This window comes from Suncus etruscus, chromosome 6 (genome assembly GCF_024139225.1).
Source record: "Suncus etruscus isolate mSunEtr1 chromosome 6, mSunEtr1.pri.cur, whole genome shotgun sequence".
NCBI lineage: Eukaryota > Metazoa > Chordata > Mammalia > Eulipotyphla > Soricidae > Suncus > Suncus etruscus.
The window spans coordinates 99,629,422-99,653,649 of NC_064853.1; the positions used below are offsets into that span (position 1 = coordinate 99,629,422).

The 24,228-nt window shown below is 36.5% G+C and overlaps 1 protein-coding gene across 1 annotated transcript in view; it reads left to right on the top strand.

Annotated features, from left to right (window-relative positions):
* Positions 1-23,095, top strand: part of LOC126011839 (endogenous retrovirus group K member 113 Gag polyprotein-like) — a 76,815-nt gene extending 53,720 nt beyond the window's left edge. The window contains exons 2-3 of the mRNA XM_049775612.1: positions 20,751-20,891; positions 21,090-23,095. Coding sequence (XP_049631569.1) covers positions 20,751-20,891; positions 21,090-23,095 — 2,147 coding nt within the window. The remainder of the gene's footprint in view (positions 1-20,750; positions 20,892-21,089) is intronic.
* Positions 23,096-24,228: the final 1,133 nt, after the last annotated feature.

Here is a 24,228-nt window from a genome sequence, read left to right on the forward strand (position 1 = left end):
TGCATTTGTCATTGGGAGTCTTCTGCCATCTGTTCAAGGGAACAATCTGACACAACACACAGGATGAAATTTTGCTAGCTTCTGTCTTTAGATAAGAACACTATCATTGGCTGAACATATTTTATGTATAACTTACCAGCTGCAAAGACCACTCAAGCATTATGTTTAAATATATTTGATAGTATCTAGAATTCTTGTTAACTCTTGCCAGGTTTGAGTGCTGAAAAAATCATATAATGATATTCAATCACTGTTCAGCTTAAAAACAAAAACACATAAAAATATGACTGTTGTCCAATTTATAATGGGAGGAATATAGGAATAAAGGTAAACTTGTCAGTTGAGCAGGATGGGACTAGAAGTTGGTGCTGCTGATGGAGAGTGCATAGAATGCACACAGGGAATGTGCCATTCATTTCTCTTCTGTTTCCTGATTCCAAATGGGAGTACATTTGGGGCTGCTTTAATTGTAAAAAGCTTTTCTTTCATCTGTATACTAACTAACCTCTGATGGCTCATTTAAACTAATTCTCGCAGTTTAGGATATCTTAAATTTGGCCAAGATCAATGTTCAGAAAAATTAGACTATAAATTCTGTTTATCTGTTACATGATTATTATTATCCTAAGCATGTATAAAAATTATCTGCAAATTTTATGCTTCACCTATATTAACCTAAAGTCTATGTACCACTGTTCTCTAAAGGTATTAATAGCATAATCTGTGTCCTGGAATCACTGGGGAGCATTTAACATACTTGTACTTAACATATCATGGCTGTTGATAACAACATCAACATAATGGTTCTTTAATATTAGGGTAGAGTTTTTTTCATTTACATCTAAACAAATCACTATGTAAGAAATTTATTTTATAGAAAAGTACAGTTTAGATATTAAAGATAATAAATCTGAAAATCTACACATATTACAAAGTCAATATTCAAATTTAATTAATTCTAAAAATTTGGGGGCTTGGGGTAAAAAAAATGTTCCAAAGTTTCAAATGATGGCAAACTCTTAGACATAGATTATAGAATAAAAATGCCAACTAAAGAATGCATAAGTGATGTAAAATGATGAAATAGACTAAGGTAACAAAGGAACATTTGTGGAGGGTCTTAGATGCTTTGCTGGGATAAAGTGAGGTATATATCAAAATCATAAGCATTGACACTATTATAAACACCTGACCCAAACTATAACAATTTTAAGTTCTTAAAGAAAGTGGAAGGACAAAAAAGGACCTTGCTGGAGGGATTTTAATACTGGTAGTGAGTATGAAGTTGGGAACATTTGTTTATCTGAAACACTGTTCTTAACAATATTGTAAATCAATGAACCAAACAAAAATGATTTTTAAATATTCCTAAATATTTTTCTTGTCTAAGCATATATTATCTTTTTACATTTTTTACAAATGAAAGTTTCTCAAAATCACTTTGTTTTCCTGGCCTTAACTGTTTTTTAAGAGTAGAGTAAATTATTTTTATGTCTATCAACTTGGATATATGTAATGCTTTATTGTGCCAGATTTAGCTTGTTCATTTTAGATAAAAATACCAAAAGTAAAGTTGTCTCTCAGTTCAATGTATAGAAGAAACATGTGCTTTCATTGGTGCCAATATTAGTTAGTAGCCTTAATTATAGTTTCAGTACTTTTTCTCTGTTTTTATTTATGAATAATATATAACTTATATGAAGACAGTTGGAACAAAACTTAAGTATCTCATATCATCAAACTATTACTATTGATAATAGCTAACTCATTACTTTTACATAATCATCAGTTGGAATTCTATTGAGAAAAGTAAAATTTTTATTTTCGCTTTATTTTCTTTGTTTTATTAAATTATTTTAAAGACTACATCACATAGTTGACATAACTATATGAAATTAATTAATTTTATAAGTTGCAAAAAAAGAACTCAGAGTTCCAGCTAACACCGTGCACCAAGGTCAAATGCAAATGGATTAAAGACCTTGATATCAGACCTAAAACTATAAGGAATATAGAAAACATGAAGTAGGTAAAACACTCCAGAAAATTGGAACTAAAGGTATCTTTAAGGACGAAACAGCAATCTCTAAACAAGTTGAAGCAGAGATACACAAATGGAAGTCTATTAAGCTGAGAGGCTTCTGCAACTCAAAGAAAATAATGTCTAGAATACAAAAGCCAATCATAGAATAGGAGAAGCTATTCACCACCCAATACCATCAGATAAGGGGCTAATATCTAAGATACACAAGGCACTGACAGACTTAACAAGAAAATAACTTATAATCCCATCAAAAATTGGGGAGAAGAAATAAACACTTTATCAAAGAAGAAATACAAATGGCCAAAAGGCGCATGAAAAAATGCTGCACATCACTAATTATCAGGGAGATGCAAATTAAAACAACAATGAAGTACCATCTCACACCACAGAGACTGACACAAATCTCAAAGTACAAGAAAAATCAGTGCTGGTGGGAATGTGGGGAGAAAGAAACTTTCATTCACTGCTGGTGAGAATGTCTTCTAGTCCAGCTCTTATGGAAAACAACATGGAGATTCCTCAAAAAGCTGGAAATTCAGCCCTCATTTGACCCAGCTATACCAATTCTAGGGATATATCCTAGAAACACAAAAATCTAATACAAAAATCCCTTCCTCACACCTATATTCATCTTAGTATTTTTTACAATAGCCAGATTCTGAAAACAACCAAGATGTCTTTCAATAAATGAATGGCTAAAGAAACTATGGTACATATGCACAATGGAATATTATGCAACCGTCAGGAGAGATGAAGTCATAAAATTTTCCTATACATGGATGTACATGGAATCTATTATGCTGAGTGAAAATAGTCAGAGGGAGAGAGAGACACACAGAATAGTCTCACTCATCTATGGGTTTTAAGAAAAATTAAAGACATTAAAATAATTCCCAGAGATGAGGGCCAGACTGACTGGCTCAAGATATACAACTCAACACAAAGAATGGTGAGTGCAGTTAGAGAGATAACTATGCTGAGAACTATCATAACAATATCTGTGAGTGAGGGATGTAGAAAGCCTGTCTCAAATACAGGCAGGGGTTAGATGGAAGAAATGGGGGCATTGGTGATGGGAAGGTTGCACGGTGAAGGGGGGTGTTCTTGTGATGACTGAAACCCTACTACAATTATGTTTGTAATCATGGTGTTTAAATAAATTATTTTAAAAAATGAAAATTAAAAATTAAACAAAAAGTTACTCCTAATGAACTTGGGGAACTATAGGGGAAGCCAGAGATTTAAAAAAAAAATCCCATTCACAATAGTGTCATAGAAATTCAAATACCCCTGAGTCAATTTAACTAAAGAAATGAAGAACCTATACAACAAAACTACAAAACATTGCTTCAAGAAATAAAAGAGGACACAAGGAAATAAAGATATATACACTGCTCATGAATTAGGGAGGATTAACATCATTAAAATGGTAATACTCTCACAAAGCATTGTACAGATTTATTAAAATCTGTACATTTTAATAACATTAAAATGTTATTTTAATAACATCCTTAAAGAAGTGAATCAAAAACTCCTAAAATTCAATTGGAGAAATAAACTTCCTTGAATAACTAAAGCTATCTTGAAGAAAAAAAAGAGAGGCATCACTGTCCCAAATATAAATATTACTACAAAGTAATAATCATTAAAACAGCATGCTGCTGGAATAAAGAAGACCCTCAGACCAATGGAATAGACTTGAGTATACAGAGTGTACTCCCAGAGATACAATCATTAATCTTTGATAGAGGGTCAAGGTACTCAAAATGGAGCAAGGAAAGTCTCTTCAATAAGTCGTGTCAGGACAATTAGTCACTCACATGTAAAAAGGTTAACTTGGACTTTCATCTAACAAAATCCACAAAGGTCAAATCAAAATGGATTAAAGACCTTGATATCAGACCAAAACTATAAGGTATATAGAAGAAAATGTAGGCAAAACACTTCATGACATTGAGACTAAAGGCATTTCAAGTAGGATCCGTCACTGTCCAGACAAGTAAAAGCAGAGATAAACTAATGGTATTACATTAAACTAAAAAGCGCCTGCAATTTATTTTTTATTTATTTGTTTTTGTTTTGGGGCTACACCTGGTGATGCTCAAGAGTTACTCCTGTCTATCCACTCAGAAATCACTCCTGGCTTGAGAGACCATATGGGATGCTGGGGGATTTAACCACAGTCCGTCCTAGGTCAGCTGCACACAAGGCAAATGACAGACTGCTGTGCCACCGCTCCAGTCTCAATATTTTGCAATTTAAAGGAAACAGTGAATAAGGTAAAAAGGTCATCAATGGAATGGGAAAAATTATTCACACAGCACCCATCACATAAAGGGCTAATATCTAAGATATACAAGGTACTGAGAGAACTTAATTAAAAAAAAACATATAACCCTATCAAAAAACGGGGAGAAAAAATGAACAGACATATCCTCAAAGAAGAAATACAGATGGCTAAAAGGCACATGAAAAAAATGCTCTACATCACTAATCATCGGGAAGATGCAAATCAAACCAACAATAATGTACCATCTCAAGCCACAAAGACTGGCACACATTACAAAGAACAAGAACAATCACTGCTGGTGTGGATGTGGGGAGAGAGGTACTCTGATTCACTGCTGGCAAGAATGCTGTTTAGTCCAGCCTTTATGGAAAACAATATAGAAATTCCTTAAAAACCTGGAAATTTAGCTCTCATATGATTCAGCTATACCTTCTAGAATATACCCTAGGATATACAATACAATAATGTCTTCTGCTCTCTAATATTGATAGCAGCACTATTTACAATAGTCACAATCTGGAAACAACCCAGTGCTCAATAATAGATAATTGGCTAAAGAAACTGTACATCTATACAATGGATTACTATGCAGCTTTTAGAAGAAATAAAGTCACAAGATTTGCTTATACATGGATGGATTTAGAGACTATTATAGTGAGTAAAATAAGTCAGAGGGAGAGATTTAAACACAGAATAATCTCATTCACCTGTGAGATTTAAGAAAAATAAAAGAAAGTACAATAATAACACCTGGAGACAATAGAGATGACAACTTGAAGGACCAGTCATGGTAACAAGCTTATCACAAAGAGTGGTAATTGTGGATAGAGAAATCACTACACTAATAGCTACCATGACAATGAAAGAAATAGAAATACAATGCCTGTCTTGAAGATAGGCAGTGGGGAGGGGTATGAGATGGGGACAATGGTGACTGGGAATTACACTGGTTATTGAGCATGTGCATTTAATGGCTGAAACCTAATTATGAACATTTTTGTACCCATTTTGCTTAAATAAATTAGTCAAACTCAAACAATGAAAAAAATAAACAAAAAAAAAAAAACCAACCAAAATAACCTTCATGTTTTCAGAGACAGACCCTCAGTTGGTAGAATGGAATGAAGAGCTCAGAGAAAAACCAACAAATGTATGGGCAACTAGTTTATGACAAAGGGGCTAGGAACAAGAAACAGCAAGAAGGATCTCTTCAATATATAGTTCTGGTAAAACAGGATGGCCATATGCCAAAAAACGAGAAAAATATAAATAGGAAAAAGAAAATTAAGAAAAAAGAGAGGCGCCAAACCTATTCAGCATAGTACTGAAAGTACTTGCCCTAGCGATTAAGCAAGAAAAAGATATCAAGGGCATCCAGATAGGAAAGGAAGAAGTCAAGCTCGCACTGTATGCAGATGACATGACACTATATTTAGAGAACACTAAAGACTCTGCCAAAAAGCTTCTAGAAACAGTAGATTCAGATAGCAATGTGGCAGACTACAAAATAAACATGCAAAAGTCAATGGCCTTCTTATACACTAATAATTATAGAGAAGAAATGGACATTAAAAACATCCCATTCACATTAATGCCACACAAACTCAAATATCTTGGGGTCAATTTAAATAAAGAGATAAAGGACCTATGCAAAGAAAACTACAAAAGTCTGCTTCAAGAAATAAGAGAGAACACAAGGATGAGCAAGACTATTTTGTGTCTCTCTCTCCCTCAGACTAATTTCACTCAGCATAATAAATTCCATGTACATCCATGCATAGGAGAATTTCATGACTTCATCTCTCCTGAGGGTTGCATAATATTCCATTGTGTATATGTACTATAGTTTCTTTAGCCACTCATCTATTGAAAGGCATCTTGGTTGTTTCCAGAATCTGGCTATTGTAAAAAATACTAAGATGAATATAGGTGTGAGGAAGAGATTTAAATAAGAAATAAAAAATAAAAAAAATAATAAAAAATAAAAATAAAGAAATTTTACCAAAGAGATAAGCTATATTCATTCAATGTATGTGACAGACCTTCCTTAGTCTTGTTTGATTTTTATCATTTAACTGGAATATTTAATTGGCATGTACTTCAAGCACTTATTGATATATTTGAATTTAAACACAATCTTAATATAATATTTAAATCCAAATTTGGCCCCAGTGTCTTAAGTGCCTTGCAAGTATGAACTCTGGTCCCAGTAATGACTTCTGTGTAACATAATCCTGGCAGAAATATTGTCTGAAATTCTCAGGGCCCAAAGCACCAGGACCTTTTGGCTGCAGCACTTCTAGGTGTGAGTACCACATCTAAAGAGATATGGAAGCTCTGATAGCATGATCCAGGGTGAGCACAACAACCTTACTGTGTATGCACTCCACAACCTGATATGCCACCCCAGACTAGCACCACAACTAAATGTGTGAGTTTCAGGGTCAGGTGTGTGTAGGACACCGCGCCATCTCATGACAACAATGACAACAACAAAGGGAGGATGGGAAATGATTAAATATGCATATTAGCAAAAAAGATCTGTAATGAGATACTTGACATATAATACTGTTAATCTTGGCTTCATCATTTATAATTCCAATACCATACATGTTAATGAGTGCCTACTTACTTCTACCAATGTCCAAAGTTTCCTCCAATTCAAACCTTCACCCCACAATTTCAGTTCTGTAAGAAAACTTCTCAGTTCTGTTGCCTTTGGCAACTTATTTCTCCCTTTTTATATATCCTTAAATCACACATATGAGACATTATTTTGTATATAGTCTTGTTAAAATTTGTACTACTCAGCATTGATGCCTCTAATTGAATCTAGGTAGTGACAAATTGCATAATTTTAAGTTTTATTATAGTTACATAATATTCCATTGTATAAATGTACCACAACTTCTTGAACCATTCATCTATACTTAGGCATTTGAGTTGGGCATTTGTACCCATAGTTTGTCTATTATGCTAAGTGCTACAATGAAAATAGGTGTTCATATATCCTTTTGAAATGATATCTATACATTATGAAAGTAGATGCCAAAAAAGTGCTATCACAGGTTTGTATGGAAACTATAATCTTAATTTTATTTGAGGAATCCCCATCTTGCTTTTCATAGAGGTTGGACTGGACATTTGTATCATCATTTTTTTTAATTTCATTCTTTGATTCAATAAAACTGTTCCACATCAATTCCATAGTGTTAGAATACTTTTTGCAAAATAATTTAATTATGGTGCAGAATGGTATTTAGAAACCAAGATCTCCACTGCTTCTGAAATGTAAACTTTTCAGAACCCCTCAAAGATGAATACTGGCAAGTATATGTACATCCATTACCCATTTATGTAAATTTTAATTTTTATATGTACATATCTATTTTTATAACTATATATCAAATATATTAATTAAAACCTTTAATTCCAACAAAACTTCAATAAGTAATTGTATAGTTTTACTATTGATACATTTGCTAATTTTCTTAAGCCTAGAATAGAGAGTATTCCAAAACTAGTAATACATACTTGTGAGATGAACAAGCTTTGTTCAGTAGAGTATTTATTAGGGGTAGGAAGAGAAGAGGAGATAGGAGTCTCTTTAGGGGGTCATATTAAACTGTGCTCAGAGCTTACAGAGAAAACAGAGTGCCACACGAGGTGTGGGGATTGAACTCAGAGAGGGCCACATGTAAAGCAAGTGCTCTGACCACTGTATATCTCTCCAGTCCCAGTTGAAGTAAAACTTACAGACAATTAAATGCATGTTTAAATGCATGTTTGAAGTATATTATTTGGTAAATTTTAATATACTCTCTATTACTATATAGGACACCACAATTTCCCTTCTATTCTTTGAAGTCAATTTTGCTTCCCAAAGATAACTATATCTGTAATGGTTAGAATGATAATTAGTTCTAAAAAGTTACATAAATGGACTCATTCTATGTGTTTATTTGTGTATATTTTACTCAATAATAATATTTGTAAATTTTGTAAATTTACAAGTCATTTTATTTTATTGTTGAGGAATATTACATTAAATGTTTAGTGAATGAATGAATGAGGGAAGTAGAAAGCCTGTCTCGAGTACAGGTGTAAGGGGGTGGGGAGGAGGGAGATCTGGGATATTGGTGGTGGGCATGTTGCACTGGTGAAGGGGGGTGTTCTTTGCATGACTGTAATCATACAACTATAATCATGTTTGTAATCACGGTGTTTAAATAAAGATAAAAATAATAAAAAATGTTTATACCACAATTTGTTTTCTATTATAATGATCATTTGAATTGTTTCCTGTTTTTTTGCTGTCATAAATAAAGTTATCATAAGCATTTTTGCCAAGTATTTCATTTTGAATTCCTAGCAATTTGTATAAATTGTGTTGATGTGGTTTATAATTCTGTTGATAAAGGTTTCTCACACACAGAATTCCAACACCACATCTATCACAAGTTTACCCAACTCTACTTTTCAAATCTACCCCAGAATTCAGTTGTGTGGGTTGGTTTTTTTCCATTATGCTGTCTTTCGACCTTTGTTGCTAATTTTCTGATTCAGTCCCACAAATAAATGAGATAATTCTGTATCTATCTCAAAGATATAAATCTTTAACAAAGTCTAATTTTTTTTGGTTAGTAAACAAATCAAAATGTATTCAAAATCTGATATTACACAAAGACCAAAGAATAATAAGAATTGTGATGAGCAGGTCAATGAGCTGGATCACATGCTTTGCATCAGGGACACCAAGGTTCTATCCCTGGCACCACAGGGTTCTCCATTGTGACTGATAGATATCTGAGCACCAAACCCATAGACTTTGAAATTTTCCAGGTATGGCCCCCCAAAGATTTGTGGAAGGAGCTTAAAAGAATTTTTGAAAAGAGAGTTGGAGCTATAGTACAGTGGGTAGAGCAAGGCAAGTGGCCAATGTGGGTTTTAACCCCATATGGCCATCTTGATCTCTGTTAGAGTAATCCCTGAGCACAGAGCTCTGAGAACAAAGTCTAATTTATTCACATTTTTCTTTTAAGATTAAAACTATTTGTGCAATACATTTTTTATTTTTCCTATCTTCATATTAATATGGTAAATTATGTTATTTACCTTGTAACAGTAACTTCCTAAATGGAATTTCTGGAAGCTCTCAGTTTTCATTTGTTACCAAAACCTTGACCATTCTCCCATTATTCTTTATGGAATAATCTAATTACTGTTGGTATTTACTGTTGTTGTCATTGTTTTTATAATCAGGTCCCAAATATTGGTTTAATTACCATTAATCTTAGGTAAGTTTTAATTTTTATACAGTGAGACAGTCAGTATCATAGCAATACATCACTTCTGTTCCTGTTTTTTCATGTCTTTTTATAATATGTACATATATTCTACATAAGATGCATCTTATATAGTACCCTTCTTCTAGCAATATACTTCTTACATATTCTTCATGGAATTCTAATGTCTTACACAATACCTGTATATGATTAGTTTTTATGACCATCTTTAAAAGCTAGACTTTTATAAACATTAACGTTTGCAAGGATAAGGAGATATTAGAATTTTGAAAGGCTATAATGAAGAAAGTAGATGAAAACTGTGACTAATGAAGACCATTGTCTCTTTGTGACTTTTCCAAAGGTCAACACTCCTGCTTCAGGCTGGGCAATATTTATTCATCTTTCATAGCCATGATACATTAGACGAGTTGGATAGTATGAAAATTTACAATAATTTTGGGATTGCTTACAATCACACTATGAATCTAAACACTTGCACACAGATCTAAATGTACCATTTGTTTTGCCCAGTTTCCCATACTTCCTCTACCTCTGTAGCCTTCTTCTTATAGGTTGCTTTTAAATTCAGTAATTAAATTCATGTAAAATATATTTTGCATGATAGCCCAGACAATTTGTCTTAGGTATTGAAAGAATGATGAGAAAGTTATTTAACCTTTAATAAGATTTTGCGTAGAAAAACTTAATATGGAAAAGTTTTTACTAAATTTAGTGAATTGGTTTATAGTCTCAATAATTTAGGAAACCTCAGCAACATCATTCAAATAATAAAAAAGGAAGCATTTTAGTGTTTTGTTGACTAAATGCCATGTATTGTATGATTTAAAACTCATACATCAAGTTGAATAACATGCACAGCGTTAATCAATTTTGTGTAAATTTACCTGATTGGTGAGCACATATCATGCCTTGGAGACACTGTGATGAGGACTGTCCCTAGTCATGTGATGCGAGAAAAATGAAGTCTTGCTTTTGGCTCAAGTCAATCTTTATGAAGAGTCATTTAAATTAAGCCTTCTGCACAAATGAGACATTCTCTTACATTGTCCCGAAAAAGATGAAGAGAGGCTGGGAAATGCTGTTTGCATTTAATCCTTGACAAACCAGAAACTTTAGCTTGAAGCCAGAAATCCTGGAAACAGAAGTGGAGCCTGAGGATTTACGTTTGACTTATGTGCCTACTTAGGCACACCTCTCTTACTGAGAGTGTCAGTTCTAAAAGTTCAGAAAACAAGTCACAGCATTTATAGAAAACTCCAGTAAATGCTTGTTAGACACTTTAGAGTTATTCAAAGCAATATTTTTTATTGTAACTGAAGCTCAATTCTCTTTAAATTTTTTAATATAATTTTTATTTTGATCATAGTGGCTTACATATTGTTGACAATAACATTTTAGGTACATTTTTACATAAAAACAGGGGGGATTCCCATCACCAGATTGTGCTCCCTACACCTCCGTTTTTGTCCTACCTCCCATTTCCTCTTCCCTCACTCCCAGGGCGGCTAGAATATGTGGTCCCCTCTGTATCCAACCCACTACTTAGTAGTCTTGCACCAGTTTGGTCTTGATGCCTCCCTTATCTCCCCCCTCTAACTGTAGGCAGGACTAGCTAGTTCAAGTTGCGTGGTTTTGCCTGAAAAAAAGAAGATAAATAGACTGGGGTAAGAGTCTAATACCCCAAAAATGGGTGGAATCTTTCTAGAGGCTCTCATCATCGATTTGGGAGATGAAGGAGAAAAAGAAGGTGAAACACTCCACCAGTACCAAAAAAAGTGTCAAATATCCAGTGAGGACTCCAGCTATATCGATAAGCACCACAAAAAACAGACGAAAAACAAAACAAACAAAAACAAACAAACAAAAAACACACCATGGTCTTGAAATAAGAAACATGGCATAGCACATAATGAAAGAAAAGAAAGGAAGAGAAAAAATAAGTATAATTGGGGACAACAATTTCAATAATCACACCCAAACAGAGAAATCGACCAAAATAGATAGGTAAATAAAAATAATAATAACAATAATAAATGAAGGTAAAAAGATATATATAAGTAACCAAGGTTTTGTGTTTTTTGTATTTTTGTTTTTATAGATTATTTTTGGGTTTGCTTTAGGATTACACCCAGTTTTGTTCAGCACTTACTGATGGCTTTGCACTCTAGGGATCACGCCAGGTGGGGCACTGGGAACCATAGATGTGACAAAGTAAGGAAAGGTTTTTAAGTTCAAGCTCACCAAGTTTTTAGGCTGATGTCCCCAATTTAAGCATTCTTATACAATTGCTTTGCAAGTAATAAGGAATTCAGTCAGGCACTTAATTTTTTTGTTAGTGATACTCTGGACATTCACTTAATTAGAGTATCACACATTTTTTTAAAGATAACTAACTAGTTAGTACATGAGGTTGGATGTTGATTTTACTTTTGATTTCTTTGATAAAATTGTATATTTTGTAGTGTCAAAACAACCAGTTTTGAAGATGAAGCTGGGTGATTCTCTTCTGGATTTTTGAAGTGAAAGGGAACTTTTACTTATTTATTTGGGAGAACACACCTCACCAGGTTCAGAGCTTTCTCCTGTTTCTGTGCTTAGGGATCACTCATGGTAGTGTTCAAAGGACCATATTCTATAACTGATCTAATCAGGGTCAGCTACATGCAAGGCAAATAAATACCTTATAATATACTACATCTCCAGCTAAAAGATAAAATTTTAATGTTCAGTTCTGTTTTGGGGAGACCACATCCAGCAGTGCTCAGGGGGTTACTCTTGGTGGTGCTCAGGGTCACTCCTGGCTCTGCACTCAGAAATAACTCCTGGCTTAGAGGACTATATGGGATGTGGGTATCGAACCTGGATCTTTCCTGGGTCAGCCACTTGCAAGGCAAACTCCCTACCTCTTTGCTACCACTCGGGCTCCTAATGTTTAGATTTTTAGTAGTAAACTTGACTTTTACTTTATATTATGTTTTACTTAATTGTAGCCACAAATATATATGTTTAAATTTATAAATACCAAGTCTTATAGTAGGGCTCAGAGAGAAAGAAAGAGAAAGAGACAGAGATAGAGAGCGAAGAAAGTGAAAATGTAATCATATAATGAAATAGATTATCTGTTCCATTAATCAAACAGGCCATGTTTTGAGATCCCTCTGTGTTCCAGGTATTATCCTCTTCATTTTAGTTCACTGCAATAAACAAAGTAAATTCCCATTGTTTTATATATATATACATATGTAGTAATCAAAATAGTGTAGTCTCAGAATAACAACAAAATCTTAGACCAATGGAACAGACTTGTGAATCCAGAGACAGGACATTTAATCTTTGACAAATGAGCAAAAAGTATAAACTAAAGCAAGCAAAACTCTTTAACAAATAGTGTGGGATAATTAGTTGGTCACATGCAAAAAAATTTGAATTCAGATCATTTTCTAATGCCATGCACATAAATCAAATCAAACTGAATTAAAAACCTAAATATAATATAATATAATAATATATGGTGGTGATACAGTAGAATCCTATACATATATAAAACATAAAATATATTATAAAATAAAAATAAATAAAAATAAGATACAGAAAAACAAATAAGTACCAAAATGTGTAGTTCCTCACAATTTCTTAGTGGAGTAGAGAAAATGAAAGAAACTGGATTGGCTTATCCTGTCAATTGTTGCGTTTAAAAAAGACAATGATAACTAAAACTTCACTGTTTAGGGCTTTGACTTCAGAAGTTTTTCTCTACTTGAAGCTTATTCTTTTAAATTAAATTTTGGTATGACTTTTGAGATGTAACAGATAGCAGATATTGGATAACATATACTGGAGTGGAGGAAAAAAAAAGGGCAAGAAAGCAGGGTTGGAACTAGTGTGTTGATAGAGGAAGTGGGGTGTAATGTCATAATAAGCAGGCAGAACCTGCTAGTGTGGTTCTTGTAGTGTGTTTCTACAAGACAAAGAAAAGGTAGGCTGAATAAATGGAGAGACTGGAGCCAGGGGCTGTACAGAGGCCTTTGAAAAGGAACTTAGACGGTAGGGGCTTGGCAAAGGAGAAGGAGAACATAGGGTAAACCTGAGAAGCATTTCAGAACAGGGGTGGTGAACCTTTGTGACGTACTGATTCTAGACCCTAACATGACTAACATGGTAGTCAAACTTTCTCAAGTGAGAAACCACAGAGTTTCAGTGAAATTATTTTTTGAATGAGAAGACATAGGGGAAAGAGAATTCACTTGGAGAGAGCATACAGTTGTTTTACCCACTGCATTCAGTATGGCAATCAAGCCTTGATTGAAAAGACCTTAAGGGGTTACTGTAAGAAGGTGAGGGACAAGATGGAAGCTGCTGCTCTAAAAGGCATAAGCATGAAAGCCATCCAAGTAACAATCAATGAACTCTCAGAAAGCAAATAAAGACATTAGTCCTGACTCTAAGAATCAGAAATTGGTGCTAGCTGAGTATTTTATGTAGTTATTTTTGGCAGCCAATACAACATTTTATTCAATTGAGGATAACTGAAAGATTGGGGGAACATATTTCCTGTTTTGCTATTGGTTTTCCATTATTCCATTTATCCATTACCATCAAGAAGCTGTATTTGTTTTGGTGATCAACTTTCCTCTAGCAAACATTTAAAAAGATTCCTGTCTGAGTGCATATATTTTTAACTGACACAAACACAACCAACTTTCCCTTTAGTTTTCCATTTTGAGCCTTCTCACAATGAACAGCACACAGTATAAGACAGAGAAAGAAGGGTGGTGAAAAAAGACAGATCATTCTATAAAGATCAGTGACTCTCCATGCTTTTATCCCAGGCACAGATTACATTTAACACCCAGGGGTCTTGGCTGCCTTACTTAGATCCTTTTCAGAGTAAGTAGCTGTGGTACTGAAGATAGTTTGGGGTGTCTTTTCATTTTAGGACAATATCAAATATATTCCCTGCGAGCCATAAATCAGTGATTTATCTAAGAATAAGGCATATCCCTAATAACATTTCACTTCTATTAGATTGGTTGGTGCATTACATTAAACAGAATTTTTCAAAAACACAAATATGTCAATCAGGCCTTTTTAAATGATCATAAGTTAAAAATTTCTCTTTCTTCAGAAATAAAGCAATCTCATCAAAAGGAAAAAACTGGGGGGAGGTATGGAATTTTGTTGGCTACTTAGAGACTATTTATTTAGACTCCTTCCTAATGTTTTTATATTGAGACTTAATTTTACTCAAGGAAAAGGATATTGAGGGATCATTTGGAGCCAAACATGATATACAGGTGTCAGAAGAGTGCCTGACATGCTCGATTTGGTTTATGCCCATATTAATATTTCCCTCTACACACTCATTTGATGGCATTTCAGTATGCATCTCCCTCAGCTTCTCTAATATCCCTGATGCTTAATAGTATTGGTAATACCTGGTTGGTGCTCAGCAACTATCTACTGAGTATCTATGTCATATGCAGAAATCAGATGATTATTTCATATGTATTTAGGATCTATCTTTGGCTATTCTTATTTATCAGATGTTTAATTTATTTTTGCCATATTTTGCCTGGAATAACTGGAATGAAAATGGTTTTCAGTAGAAATATTTATCTACAATATCAAATGTTTTGTAAGTATTAATATTTTGATAGGAAACATTGTTCTGTTTGTATTAATTTTATTTAGTAAATTTTAGTGTGGTTAGTTAAAAGCAGAATATAAACAAGGAAAGAAATGAATCAAACTTCTTTACAGGATATAATCTGAGAGACCTGACTCTCCCTGAGAATACATTAGTGGATCACATGCACAGAGATATAAAAGCTAAAAGGGACAGGAAAGATAATATAGCAGTTAAGTCATTTGCCTAGTATACAACCAACCTGAGTTCAATCCCTATGGACCAAGCACTGCCAGGAGTGATTCCTGAGTAGTTCCTGAGCACAGAACATAAGCACAACTCTGTGGGTTGTGGGTTGCAGGTGCCCCACCCCACCCCATTAAAAGTAACTTAAAGATATAGATGTTGGGGCTAGAGTGGTAGCATAGTGGTAGGGCATTTGCCTTGCATGTATGTGGCTGACCCAGGATAAACATGGGTTATATTCCCAGTATCCCATGGTCTCCCAAGCCAGGAGTGATTTCTGAGCACAGAGCCAGGAGTAACCCCTGAGCACCACTGGGTATGCCCCCCAAAAAAGAAACCCCCCCAAAAATATATAAAGGACTATTTAGATGTGTTTCAGCTGCAAAATGTTTAAATCAGCTTTTTGATCCATTTTGACACTCTATGTCTCTTAACTGGTCTATTTAGTCCATTATGTTGAGTGAGATCATTGTCATGGGATCTAATTTCATCTTTTAGTAGGAGTTTGATATATCTGTTGGTCTGTCTTATCTTAAAGTAGACCTTTTCTTTAATTTTTTAAAGGCTGGTTTTAAGTCTAGCTGTTGTTTATCCATGAAACTGTGTATCCTTCCTTCAAACCTGAATATAGGTGCAGCTGGGTGTAGTACTCTTGGCAATGCGTTTATTTGATTGCGTTTTGTCGCTCTGCCACCACTGCCTTTGGGCCTTGAGAGTTTCTTGTGACAAGCCTGCGATAAATCTTAGGGTACTCCTTTTTGATCTTGCTACTTCTAGTACTCCATCCTTATCTGTGGGGTTCATTATAAATGAAATATAAATGTAAATGAAATACCCTGTGTCAGGATCTTCCACCTAAGATTCTTTTGAATTTCTGGCCAACAAAAATTGAAGATGAAAATAGATTTATTGTTTTCAGCTTCTGAGTTTTAGGGTAACCCTTACACTGCAATAAACAAATAAAAGATACCAAATAAAAGATACTTCTTCTTCTTTTTTTTTTTTTTTTTGGTTTTTCGGGCCACACCCGTTTGATGCTCAGGGGTTACTCCTGGCTAAGCGCTCAGAAATTGCCCCTGGCTTGGGGGAACCTTATGGGATGCCGGGGGATCGAACCGTGGTCCTGATCCTTGGCTAATGCTTGCAAGGCAGACACCTTACCTCTAGCACCACCTCGCCAGCCCCAATAAAAGATACTTCATGTATATATTCATGTTCCCTGTTTGAATGAGAAATAAAAACAGATTAAAATTATTTTAGACATTATGATTTACAACACTGTTAATGTAAAGTTTCATGAATAAAACATTTCATCACCCTAACCTCCACTAGAGTGTCCTCTTTCTTCCACCACAAGTGTCCCCAATATTTCCCCTAGTTCTATCCTACCCTTTCCTATCATGGTAAACTTCCTTTTGAAAACCAGTTCTCAGTTTATATTGCCTTTACATATGTGTTATTTCCCTTATATTTTTCTTTATATCTCCCATATGAAAAAGATTATTCTCTGCCCATCTCCTTCCGACTAATTCCATTCAGCTTGATACTCTCCAGATCCAGCCATGTAACAGAAAATGGCATGATTTTGTCTTCTCTTACAGCAGAGTAATATTCCATTGTGTATATTACTATAGTTTCTTTTCCTACTTATCTGTTTTGGGGCTAGCAAACATTACAAAAAAAGCCAAAACAACCAATTTTGGTGTGTGAGGGGGGAAAAGGGAACCCCCCCCTTTTTTTTTTTGCTGCTGGTGGGAATACTGAGTGGTCTAAATTTTTTTGGAAAACAATATGAACACTTTTTAAAAAATAGGAATTGAGTTTCCATATGACTTAGCAATTCTACTTTTTGGTATCTAATTCCAGGGCCCAAAAATTTTATTTATAAAAGACACTTACTCTTATGTTCATTGCAGAACTGTTCACAAATAGCCAAAATCTAGAAACAACCCAAGTATCCAAGAAAGCAGATCTTTCTTAAAGCATCGTCAATGAAGTCAGAAAGCATTTTTCCTTCTCATTCAAAGCACTGGTTGAGACCCTTTACTCCTTGGACTTAGCCTTATTAGGTGTCAGATGAATTGCTCCAGGCCCCATTTGGCTGCTATTTCCATGCATAACATAGTGAATGAGCTAGTTGGCTCAAAAAAACAACCATGATCTTAATATGCTGCCAAATTAAAGTTCAGCAGTCCAGATTCATTGACTCCATTTTCATAACACTATTTTAATAGAAAAAAAACAAACTTGACAAGGCCAAGGAACTGGAGCCAGAGTGCAGGCATTGGTGCAGAGAAATAAAGTATGGCCATTCTAAATTCAAACCTTTATAAAGAGGCTTCACATGATATACCTAAAATGTGTTACATGCAGTTCTGCCTTAGTGATACACCTGGTTGTATATTTATATGTTTCTGTTCCTTCTAGATTTGTTTTGCTTTATAAATAATATTATATTTCACTAAATTAAATTTTTGGAGTTTCTTTTATGACTATGTCTCTCCAGTAACTAAATGATTTGAAAATGGAAAAAAAATGTATATAGCAGAATAGGTTATCTAGTATGATACCTATAATATTCATAGTTATTTTTAACCATGATTAAATCTATCAATTTTTCCCATTTGCCCAATTTTTTTAAATAGAATATTCAGTCATTTCAAGTCAATTGACTTGTTTCTTTTTTCAATCTCCTGACCTAGGTTTTCATACTTTTCCATTTTCCCGATGGGACACTCTGTAGTAGAAATTAACCTGGTTAGGAGTAACTTAATGCAGCTAATTGGTATTCCCAAACAGTAGCAGATCATCCTTATTTTCTATTGTATTTTCTTAGATAAAGATTGGGTTTTTATCCTCCCAATCTATATTTTATAATAACAAAATTGTACATCTTAATCCCCCACACAATGTATACTATTTTATATACAATGGAAACTGTATGGAAACAGTTTGTTTCATTTACTTTTGTTCTTGATATACAATGCAATTCACTGGTTTCACATCACACAGGTTTCATCAGATTTTCTAAGGCATTGCTTCCTCCAGACAAGGTACTTGCTCTGCTCAGCCACTGTCAATGCCTACCAACTCTACTCAGATCCTACATTGTTCACAACCTGGGAGCTAATCAATTGCTTTCCCAAAAAAGCAAGGATCTGCTTCTTGACACCTGCTCTGTGGCCAAGCTACAGTTCAGTTCTGCCTCCTTATGTCACTGTTAAGCACCAAGGTATAGTTATTGGAACAGGGTATCTGGCTTTGCAACATGGAAAACCCAGATGGGGAGTGGGTGGTAGGAAGTGGTTGCTATCCACAGATAGGATAAAATTTGACGAACATGAAACTGGGGATGGCAGTGAGTCACAACAAATGTCTATCCCTTATTCTTCCTCTGATGGACAACAAGACAACTACATATTTTTAAACTGCCCTAAATGGCTCTGTAGAGGTTATCTACTTGTCTTTTCCAGGAGCCCTAGAAAGTAGTGAACAAAGATCAAGTTTCATATTTATTTATTTTATAATATCTTTATTTAAGCACCATGATTACAAACATGATTGTAGTTGTGTGTTTCAGTAATAAATAGGACACCCCCTTCACCAGTGCAACATTCCCACCAACAATGACTCCCATCACCCTCTTTCCCCAACTCCTGCCTGTATTTGAGACAGGCATTCTACTTCTGCCACTCATTAACATTGTCACTGTAGTTGTTAGTGTAGTTTATTCTCTAACTGCAATCAGCACTCTTTGTGGTGAGTTACATATTGTGACTCCCCGTTTTCCTTGATTCTCTTTCTAATATACAATAGAAGCTCTCTCTATCTGTCTCTCCATCTCATTGTCTGTCTCTCTCCTTCCTCTCATCTTAATCCCTAGAGAGTTCTTTTTTTTTTACTTCTTTTCTACTTGAAAAATTTTGTTTGAAGTACTGTGAGTTACAATTCTTTTTATTAATATCTTTATTTAAACACCTTGATTACAAATATGATTGTAGTTAAGTTTCAATCATATAAAGAACCCCTGCCATCACCAGTGCAACATTCCCATGATCAATGTCCCAAATCTCCCTCCTCCCCAGCCCACCCCTGCCTGTACTCTAGACAGGCTTTCTACTTCCCTCATTCATTCACACTGTTAGGATAGTTCTCAATGCAGCGATTTCTCTAACTGCCCCCATCACTCTTTGTGGTGAGCCTCCTCTATTTAGTTTCTGTGAATTATTGCAAAAATATCTTTATTTTTCTTAAAACCCATAGATGAAGGAGACTATTCTGCATCTATCACTCTCCCTCTGAATTATTTCACTCAGCATAATAGATTCCATGTACATCCATGTATAGGAAAATTTCATGACTTCATCTCTTCTGATGGCTCCATAATATTGCATTGTGTATATATACCCAAGTTTCTTTAGCCATTTATCCGTTGAAGGGCATCTTGGTTGTTTCCAGAGTATGCCTAATATAAATATTGCTGCAATGAATATAGGTGTAAGAAAGAGATTTTTTTTTGTATTTTTGTGTTCCTAGGGCATATTCTTAGAAGTGGTATAGCTGGATCATATGAAAGCTCAATTTTCAGGTTTTTCTTGGAGTAAACTGTGGGAAGCTGCATGGATCTAGAGCAAATTGAAGTTTCTGAGACATTTTTCTCTCCTGTCTTTATGCGGTTTAGCATAAGCCAAAGCTCAAAGGAAATAGCTCACCACAAAAACTTGAAAAAACTTAGAAGTTTTCAACCAGATAGCTTGGAGAAGTGAGATAACATCTAAGACCCTGGCAACTATAGCCAGAACCAATTAGCTTTAAAGACACGTCCTATTGAATTTTAACACCTTGGTATGCCCTCTTTAACACCTTGGTGGGCCCTCAGTTTACATGCAGGTTGGAACATTTTGTGGTGAAAAGCTTGACCTAGTTACTGCTAGTTTTCCCCCCTCCCCATTTTATGCTATTATGATACATAGAAAATATGTAGTTAAGATAAAGCAATAGAAATTTGTAACAGGTATTGCTAGCCCTATGCCTTATTTGGACATTACCTTTGCCTCAGGCCTGATTGACAGGCTGAGCACGCCTCCCTTTATGCATTTTCTATATAAACAGTGTGTATCCCAATAAATTTCGCTTTTGAACAGCATCAGTTGTCTTAAGCCTGTTTCTATTAACCTCTCAAAGTTCTATTACAGCATAAGACCGGATCTGCTCGGGAAACCTGCGAATAACTAGCGACCCTTAACCAACCACTCCCGCAGGTCGGGGGTCCCCCTCCGGGGGTCGCAAGTGGCGCCCAGACGTGGGGCTCGAGTTACAGACCACCGGTCGGACGGCAGAGGAAACGAGTCCGGAGCTTGTCCCCTAAGACGCCAGGTAAGCCCCTTGGGTGGCGCAGGGTCAAGTTAGTTCAATAGTTATAACTGCAACCGCCGTCCCATTAATCTCCCAGTATGGGAGCCAATGTGAGTAAAGAAGCTAGATTTATAAAAGATATTCAAGAGGAGTTATTAAATAGAAACATAAAAGTTAAGAAAAGAGATCTTGTAAAATTTTTGCTCTTTGTTCATGAAGTGTGCCCGTGGTTTGTAGTTACCTGTCCTAAAATTGCCCTAAGCACTTGGGAACAAATTGGTGAAGAATTAGATGAACACTTTCTTACTCATGGAAGCAAAGCTGACCAAAAAACCATTAGTCAATATTGGAATCTCTTAAAAAGTATAATAGTAAGGGCAGATGTTGATTCCAAAAGCAGAGACATCCTTCAAAAGGCACAGAGTCATCTGCAAATTGCCTCCCACGAGTGTTCTCAGGCTTGCTCGAGGTCCAGTTCTTTTGTCAATCTGTCTGTTAGCAACCCTGACAAATCCTCCGAGTCAACCCCATCTTTGTCTGATAAAATGAACAAAATCCGGTCAGAAGTCCGGTCCCTTACTTCAAGTATTTACCCATCCTCTCGTGCAGTGGCTACTGCCCCTCCTGAAGAGCCCCTAGACCCTGCTGATGCACAAAATCTAGAAAATGCAGCTGCTACTTATCAGCATGCTACTTACCCTCCTCTCTCTGAGCCATCTCCCTACAATTCCTCTATGCCAGACCCCCCTCAATCTCTTCATCCACCCTTTCCAAACTCAAAACTTTTCCATAAAGATAACCCCCTGCAAGATTTAAAAGAAATTGTAACCCTTGAACAGCGCCTCTCTAAGCTTCTAACTAAAAATAACCTTGCTCTGCAATTTCCCGTTCTGGATGGGAGAGGGGAAGAAGAGGAGCCCCCTCGTCCAGCTCCCACTCCTCAACCTAGTAAGCTCCCCCGCCCCCGAACCAGGCAACAAGCTAGACAAAACCCTGACCCCGATGCTATTGAGGAAGAGCCTGCTGCTGCTGAAGCTGCAGCTGCACCTGCCCCTAACAGTTCCTCAATTGAAGAAAATGAAACTCATCTCTTAAACCAGCTTAGACAATATAAAGCCCTTAATAAAAAGGATTTGCATGAACTATTTAAAGCTGTAAACACCTACGGCACGTCTGCCCCCTATACCCTTTCTTGCTTAGAGGCTATGGGTGGTGGAGGTCTTGTCCTGCCATTTGAATGGAAAGAAATTGTTAAAACTGCCCTTAAACAAGAATTATACCTCCTTTGGGAAGTAGAATTTACTAATCGCTGCAAAGAAATTGCAGGCAGTGATCAAGATTTTTATGCAAGAATATCTGGCTCTGCTCCCTATAACCTTTTAGCTCAACAACGAGATCTTCCCCGTTCTACTTTAACTAGCACAGCCTTAGCTGCCCTTCAGGCATGGAAGTCCCTGCCCCGTGCCGGTGCCTCCACGGCTCCACTGGCAAAAATTACTCAAGAATCAGATGAGCCCTATCATAGTTTTATTTCTCGGCTCCTAGAAGCAGTAGAAAGAATTTTGGGAGTATCTGCCACAGACACTGATAATGCCCTAGTAAAACAACTTGCCTTTGAAAATGCAAACCCTGCTTGCAAAAGCATCCTTCGTGGCAACCTTAGGGGGAAGTCCCTGCATGATATGATTTCATTATGTCGAGATGCTGATCCTTTTGTCCATAAAGTCACCAAGGCTCTAGTAGCCTTTCAAGGCCAAAATAAAGGAAAAACTTGCTTCCAATGTGGGAAACCTGGCCATTTTGCCTCCCACTGCCCTCAAAAGCAAGCTCCAGCCATGCAAACAGGCACTACTAACCCTCGCCCATCCCTCTGCCCTCGATGCCGTCGAGGCAGACATTGGGCAGCTGTTTGCCGTTCCAACACTGACATTGATGGCAACCCCCTGCCTCCGGTTCAGGGAAACGGGCAGCGGGGTCAGCCCCGGACCCCAGCTTATACCAACTTCCAGCCGGCCTCGGGGAACAGCCGGCCCAACAACCAGTCAGTTGCCCAGCAATCTCAGCCAAACCAGTTTGCAGCCCTCTCTCAAACCCTGCCCCAACAGGTGCCATGCACTCAACCTCTGGTCCCTCGCAGTATGTTGCCCCCTCAGCAACCTCCCTTGTCAGGGCCACCCCAGGCAGCGCAGGACTGGACCTCGGCGCCTCCTCCCCAAGGATATTAACTCCAGAGGATGGTGTCCAGCCAATTCCCACCGGTGTTTTTGGCCCTCCTCCTCCAAATACATTCTTTATGATAATTGGCAGAGCCTCAGCCACCATTAAAGGCCTAATTGTACAACCCTCCCTTGTGGACAATGACTACACTGGGGAAATTATTCTCCTTGCTGTAGCCCCTTTTTATCCTGTGCAAATTGTCCCCGGTCAAAGAATTGCCCAAGCATTGCCCCTTCCTTTAGACACCCAATTTCCTGCACTAGCAGAAAGCCGTGGAGCTTCATCTCCTGGCTCCTCTGAAGTTTTTTGGATTCAAGCCATGTGTCGTGCCAGGCCCCCTTTAACCCTAACCATCCAAGGCAAACCATTTGTTGGATTGTTGGATACAGGGGCAGATACCACCTGCTTCTCTCCCCTTGACTGGCCCCCTGATTGGCCTACTACTTCTTCTTTTGACAATGTTTCAGGCATTGCAGGATCAGTTAAAAAAAGTCCTTATCAGTGCCAATAAACTTTTGTGGCAAGATGAGGATGGAGACACAGGTCTTGTTCGTCCCTATATTATTCCAGATCTCCCAATCAATTTGTGGGGCCGTGATATCATGGAACAAATGGGCATATATGTTATGAAATGTAAAAATCCTGCTGTCATTCAACAAATGCTTAATCAAGGTTATACTCCAACTAAAGGCCTTGGAAAGAACCTGCAAGGCATCTCTCAACCTATCCAACCTGTTCCCAAATTTGATAAAGCAGGCCTTGGGTTTAACAATGCCCTCCAAAATTTTCAGTAGAGGTCACTGCCTCCCCTGCACACCCAGCAGACAAAATTACTTGGCTCAATGACACCCCAGTCTGGGTAAGCCAGTGGCCTTTAACTACAGAAAAATTAACTGCAGCACAGCAGCTTGTGCAGGAGCAGCTCACTGCTGGACATATAGAACCTTCCACTTCTCCCTGGAACACGCCAATTTTTGTTATTAAAAAGAAATCTGGAAAATGGAGACTTTTGCATGATTTAAGAGAAATTAACAAAACTATGGTTCCTATGGGAGCCACCCAACCTGGCCTCCCTTGCCCTTCTGCTATTCCTAAGGACACCTTTAAAATTGTTTTAGATCTCAAAGATTGCTTCTTTTCC